General features: G+C 40.8%; 2 protein-coding genes across 2 annotated transcripts; both read left to right on the forward strand.

Annotated features, from left to right (window-relative positions):
- LOC103714624 lies at positions 1–858 on the forward strand. The gene is made up of 2 exons (XM_039131764.1): positions 1–145; positions 374–858. Exon 2 carries the CDS (start codon positions 378–380, stop codon positions 717–719), a length of 342 nt encoding a protein of 113 aa, XP_038987692.1. The 5' UTR covers positions 1–145; positions 374–377; the 3' UTR covers positions 720–858.
- LOC120112409 lies at positions 79–374 on the forward strand. Its single transcript, XM_039131765.1, has one exon. It carries the CDS (start codon positions 146–148, stop codon positions 350–352), a length of 207 nt encoding a protein of 68 aa, XP_038987693.1. The 5' UTR covers positions 79–145; the 3' UTR covers positions 353–374.
- Positions 859–6,937: the final 6,079 nt, after the last annotated feature.

The raw sequence follows: 6,937 nt of genomic DNA on the forward strand, positions 1-6,937 counted from the left end.
CAACGTGCCGCTGCTCCGCCACGTGTCGGGCATCCGACGCCGCGATCCCTGCCTATATATTTGATTGATAGACACAACTCACAAGGGAGACCGGCCGATCAGTTTAGTTTATTTATTTATGTAAGAGAGAGAGAGAGAGAGAGAGATGGTGGTGTTCTGCTTTCTGGTGGACCAGCGGCGGACGGTGAAGAGCAGCAAGCCGGCGGCTGGGATCTGCTCGCGGTGCGGGGGATGCGCCAGCGTCGCCGACATGGTCACCGCCACCCGCTTCTGCTACGTCCCCGTCTATCGTCGGACCTGGCGGGCCATTATCTGTACCTTCTGCGGCGCCCTCCTCAAGTCCTACAGATAGGGGGGAGAGAGAGAGAGAAAGAGAGATGGTGGTGTTCTGCTTTCTGGTGGACCAGCGGCGGACGGTGAGGAGCAGCAAGCTGGCGGCGGGGATCTGCTCGCGGTGCGGGGGATGCGCCAGCGTCGCCGGCATGGTCACCGCCACCCGCTTCTGCTACGTCCCCGTCTATCGTCGGACCTGGCGGGCCATCATCTGTACCTTCTGCGGCGCCCTCCTCAAGTCCTACAGATTGGAGAGAGAGCGAAAGAGAGATTATGAGCAAACGCTTGCGTGTTGCAGCACGGAGGCTCATCCCTCCCGTGGCTCCGGTCGACTGCTTCCGAGTTCATTGCGGCCGGCGTTGCACCTTGCCACTGCCATGGACTAAGTATTTTTAACTCGTGGTATGGGTGGATTATTATATATATCCAGGAATATATGACTGATACCATGTGTGTGTCTGTTAACAAATTAAAATGTTATTCATTACATGGTTCTGTTGTAATTTCAGCAACTTTGTTTTCCAACTTTCTTTTGGTCGGTGGTATGCCATCTAAAAATTGCTATATTGCAAATATATATTTTCAACAAATGTTATAAAAAAAAGTGGAACTAAGAACAGTGCAGCAAATTAGGTAGCTTCGTAGCGAATCATACCCATACAAGTAATTTGAGGTTTTTCTTGGTACCTTCGTAACCCCCAGGCGCTAACCCACGCACTAAAAAAAAAGAGTCAAATTTCCACAAATAGGCCCCTAAGCGTGTAATGGCCTGCGAGAAACGAGCGTTTTTAATAACTTCTTTGTCTAAACATGTAGGTCGTTAAGTTGGCTCTATTCAATGCTGCAGTGCCGACTCACCATCTGATCCACGGACTTTTGGGGCGAAATTGTAAGACTGCAGTCCTCCTTCCCCCATAAATATCCAATGTATCGTATGATTCAAAACTCTTCAGATGATGATCTTTTTGGACAGCAACAAATATCTACCGGAGTAATTGCCATGGAAGAGAGCATGATGATGCCATGAGAGCCCATCAGACCAGGCGACCGGCCATGTGGCCATCATCCCATGGGTTAGGGGGGGGCGTCCATGTCGTACCATGGTTCAGGCGGTCGGTCCAGCGGTCCCAAGGGCCATGTGGGACCAAAGAAGTCGTATGGCCCTGGTGAAGGGGGCTGCCGGCCCAGAGGCCCATCTGCCGGTGGTTGGGACTTAGGGTGGGGAAGCAAATAGAGAGCGGTGGGGAAAGAAGGAATGGCTGTGGTCCTGCACATGGAGGGAACCATTGGAAGGTTCCTCTCTTCTTTTTTTTGGTGAAAAATAGGAGAGAAGGGAGAGGGGCAGAACCCCACTCGCGTAGCAGCCCCCACTGAGCCTCTCTTCTACCAGAGAATGTTCGATACAGGTCATAAATTTCTGCGTGCCCTTCCCAATCCGTGGAAAACTCCACTGGGCCATCCACGTGTAAGTACGTCATCCCAGCGCCACTTCAGTATGGATGGAATGAAAATATATCCACAGAGAGCTATCCAGACGTGGGGTATGCGGTCCCCTGATTTAATCGACGCCTATGCGTTTCGAATCCGGATAACTCAGGTGGAGTCCAAGCTCCGTTACCACTAGGCGACCACCTTGGTGGCGAAGGTTCCTCTCTTTGTCCTTCAGTTCTTCACTTAGGAATGGCTCCGGCCTTGATTCATAACCTATGTGAAGAGGACTCACTATAAACGACGCTACCATTCAAGAGGATATGCAAATATTTCTTCTTTTGAAGCTGGAAATCCGAGCCTCTTGCCGCGGTACCATCAGTTCCGCAAGCAGGAGGCTGCTTTCGCGATCCGTCTCATCATGTTATTACAGCAGCAGCCAAATGCAACTTTGGGTCGTGGATTTCCTCCGCAGCAGCACCCAAATGCCATCTGGGTTGATGGATTTCCAGCCAGCGGCAGCCAAATGCCGGTTTGGTTAATGGGTTTCCGCCCCAGCAGCAGCAGCGAAACGCCGCTTGGCCTCATGGTTTTCCTTTCTTTTAGTGGTAGGAAACCTCATCATAGAGGAGGTCTTCGTCATTCTTTTTGGTAGAGGTACTGGCCGATTGCAAAATGGGTGGAGAAATTTGGATCATCTCTTCTTTTCTTTTTCTTTTTGGTTGCAGTGCATTTTCCTTTCACATTAGCTTACTTGTAATATTTATGATATTTGGCTGTTTTTCTGAATGGATTTTTTTTTTCTTATATTAACTTCCTTATATCATGGACATCGTAGGGGAAGTTCTCAAAAAGACAAAAAATGGGAGATTACTGAATGATTGTTTTGTCCTCCGGATAGCCAATTCCAAAAGGGGAAAAAAGAAATCTGAAATTTTGGTTGTTGCATTGCCGAATCCATGTATCCAAAACTCGAGTTGCTCATGTTATATATAACTTCTAGAAGGTGAAACTGTGATACACATTCATCATTAAAAACAATTATTATAATAAAATATATATATATAATTACAAGGCATGCTTCTCATGTGACCTTTACCCACAGTGGGGATTGTGGGAAATTGTGATAGAATAATCAGCTCAGCCTTTTCAATCCCATGATTGGAAGACGGTAAACGAAATAAAATAAGAGAATATAACGACTCAGAATCTCACCCAAAAACATTAGTCGGAAGATGTTGTTTGGATTCTTTAGTCCTGCATAAGTATTGAAGATCTACCTATTACATAGCCGATCTAGAACTAAACACATATCCGCACGGATCCTCACATAGTTCTCTCGTTTAAGTACCGGCCTCATTGCTAGGCTAAAAGTTTAAATTCATTTAAATCTAATCACAAGCATCACGATCAGCCCGTACTTCATGATGTAAAGCATACGCTTTTCTAGACTAATTGCAAATGTAAAGAAATGCTTTTGAATTGTTGCATGATATGAAAGAATCTTTTAGTCAACGTGATGCTTCAAAATTTTTGGTCTGCAACGGTAAGGAATGATTCTCGCTAATAGCAGACAACTATGTTAGATCAAACCGGTGTGCATGGAACACGACCTCAGTGTAGGGCAGATTTTGTTCATCATTTTTTCCATGATCTTTTGATCTGCATGCAGGTGTCCTAATTGGCAATTTTTCTTGGTTGCAATAAGGACCTTTGCTCTGCTCTGCTTCGAAAGTGAAGACAATTCTTGATGAGAATTGTGTACGTAGAAAGTGTAGGCGATGTGATCTTCGGAGTTCCCTCCCTCTGCATCCCAAACTAGTAGATATCCTGGGTGCCAAATAGCTCTGTCGAGCAGCGGACCGTCTCAACGAAGCAGAGCAAGGTTCTATCATTGGCCCGGACGTCTGGAACCTTTTCAATCCATCATCATACACGCCGGCCATCTTTGACATGCATGCATGGCGATCCGGGCCAATGATAGAACCTTTTCAGTCCATCATCATACACGCCAGCCATCTTTGACATGCATGCATGGCGAGGCATGAGATGAAGGCCATTCGAATAGCCTTGCACTTCCTTACATTGCATTTCATTTATAACTACTTATTTGAAATTTCATGATTTATACTCTTTTTTTCTCTCCCTTTCAAGAAATACTATCAGGTTGCCTGCCGACCCGCTATGGCCTTGGTTATAATGATTTTCCTATTAGTTTGGCTTTAGCATAGGTAGCCAGTTTATGCCCCTCAATTTACTAAATTTTTATTTCAGGGTTGCTAGCCATCAATGATATCTTTGCAGCATGTATACATTATCTTTGTAATATTTATGTGAATGCACAGATTACCCTTTCCTATATCTGATCTGTTTGCTATGAAATATTTGTGTCGAGACTTGCACAATAATTACATGGTCTTTTTGTTTAATGAAATAGACATACATTTCTCACTAGTAAAGATGTATGAAGTTATTGGTCCTTTTGTATATGCTTACATGGTTTATACTGCCAATTTGCCACCCTATAAAGCAAATCTGTTCATGTTTCAAACTATATTTATTCTAGTCAAACCTCCAAACCTTTGATTCTAGAATTTAGAGATTTGAGTTCTAACCTTCAAATGTATAAAATCGAGCTTCCAAGATTTAGACAATTTTTTCCTTCCAATAGTCAACTTACCCTAAAGCCTTAAAGACTTGGCTAAACTTAAACTAGTACGAGAACTTAAGTATATATAAGCTTTTCCAATACTTCCACATATATGTATATTCTTCAGCAAATTCCAAGATTGTTAGAATGATGAGTAATTTCCAATTCTAACTAGTTCATAAAATATGCATCATCATTTCCATCTTTTCACATACAGTATGTATGAGTTGCATCCATCATGAATTTGGAATAATATTTATATGAACTCGGCAAATTTTGTTCACTTCTGACCTTCAACATGCTGAAACTCATTTTTGCACTCTGATAATATTTCTTTTCGCATATACATGTGTGTTATATATATGTATCACACTTAAATTATTGAATTACTAAAAACTATTATAATAATATATTTAAAACTATAATATTATAATTATCTGCTGTACTGCTATGATGTTCTACCATTATATTCGAATATTATTTCATGCGACTGTAGCTTTTATATCATGCCACTGACTAGCAAACTATATGTGTCGCTGCACATAATTTTAGATCTTGTTGTTCAACTTAGCTAATTTTTTTTGTTAAATACTAATGATATTTCATAGGTACCATGCACAAGTACCATACAATATAATACAACCATAAAAATTAAAATACCATGGTAACATATTTCACGATACCATCTTATGTTAAATTTTTATATCATAGTTACTATGTTTAATATACTAAACTTCTCTACAGTATAATTTACGATGTTTAATATTGTATAGCATATTATATTATATTACACCGTATATTAATAATCATATAATAGTGAATTGACATTATATTATACTTATCAAATAATATAGTATTTAATACTTTACTATATAATCTTATATTTTACTATATTTTCATGAAGTTTTATTATAATCTACATTGTTGAAATATACAATAAAATGCTAACATACAATAATATAATAATATGATAATATAATATGATATATTTTATTATTTAATTATATTGTTATAAAAATATCTTGTGCTTCACCCAAAATATCCAAACATATTTTCCACACGATGAATCTAGCCCACCGAGGATTGGAAGGAAAAACTTGTTCAGTTTCATAATAATTCTCCTTTCCCAATAATTTATTTCAAAAAGCATCCAAACAACATTCCTTTTTCTCTTTTGTAGGGATTTTTCCAAGCCCCCCCCCCGGGGTTCACTGCCACGTGTGGTTTATGGAGCCACATGATGGCATCGGTGCTTCACAGCCCAGCCTGCCGATGCACTTATGGGGGTGCATTGCGAAACCCCTCTTGCCCACTTATCGCTTAGTACGGGCTTTGCTCTGCCGTTGATAGTCGTGGGGGGTGCCCTGCGGTGGTCAGCCTCGGCTTAAGGAAATAAAGTTGTGCCTCTATTAATAGCAATTGCTTTTGGTATGATAGTAAGCGCTTGATCCAACAAGTGGTATCAAAGCGAGGTTGCAGGTTCGAACCCCCAAGGTGTCGCTTGGGGGGGGGGGAGATTGTTGGGATTTTTCCAAGCCCCTTCTTAGGGGTTCGCTACCACGTGTGGCTCATGGGGGCCACATGGTGGCATCGATGCTTGACAGCCCAACTTATCGATGCGTTTATGGGGGCGCATTGCGAAGCCCCTCCGGCCCACCTGCCGCTTAGTACGAAGCTCTGCTCTGCCGTTGCTAGCCATGGGGGGTACCCTGCGGTGGTCAGCCTCGGCTTAAGAAAATAAAGTTGCGCCTCTATTAACATCTTATGCTTTTGGTATGGTAATAAGTGCTTGATCCAACATCTTTCACTGTCCAAACACACAAAAAAGAAAACCCAATCATTATTTGGCATAACATTTCATTTTTTTTCTCCAAAAATGTAGAAAAAGTTTGTACTTGTTTAAACCGATGCAAAACAGTATTCCCTGGAAATCCATACCTAAACCAGATGAAGAAAAGAAGAGATTTCTCCAAATACCTCATACAAACCTTTCTCACTTTAAGCCAAATTTCTCCTCTTCTTCTTATAAGAGAGGCTGCCATAATTTGGAATGGGCTTCAACTGGCTCCTTTCATTCCACTTTACATAGCCCAACATGAAGTGGACCTTCTCTTGGCAAGGAGGGGAAAAACCTCGAGAGATATGAATTTTTAATTATTGGTGTCGTGGCTTCAAGCCATTGACACTATTTTGGTTGCATGTTCATGCTCCTTTTTTCGTTTCCTATTTTTGAATTGGAGCTTGAATTCTTGTTCTCTCTTTATATATTGAAAAATTATAGCTGTTGTTGTTAGTGCTGGTAGTGTGACACAGTTGGTTTTTATATATATATATATATTAAAAATAGTTGGTACTTAATATTTTTTATTTAATATTTTGAGTAAATTATAAAAATATTGGGATTGGAGGTAAATTATATTTATACTTAATAATTTGAAAAATCTATGCTTACCTTCCTAAAATTTATTTTTATCCAAAATTTTAAATAATAACTTAATAAAACATTAGTTAAATTATTAATTTTAA

This window comes from Phoenix dactylifera, chromosome 11, assembly GCF_009389715.1.
Source record: "Phoenix dactylifera cultivar Barhee BC4 chromosome 11, palm_55x_up_171113_PBpolish2nd_filt_p, whole genome shotgun sequence".
In the NCBI taxonomy this organism is placed as follows: Eukaryota; Viridiplantae; Streptophyta; class Magnoliopsida; order Arecales; family Arecaceae; genus Phoenix; species Phoenix dactylifera.

Bases quoted from the DNA above. Each gene is read 5' to 3' on its own strand.
- LOC103714624 (XM_039131764.1), top strand. From the start codon at position 378: ATGGTGGTGTTCTGCTTTCTGGTGGACCAGCGGCGGACGGTGAGGAGC.
- LOC120112409 (XM_039131765.1), top strand. From the start codon at position 146: ATGGTGGTGTTCTGCTTTCTGGTGGACCAGCGGCGGACGGTGAAGAGC.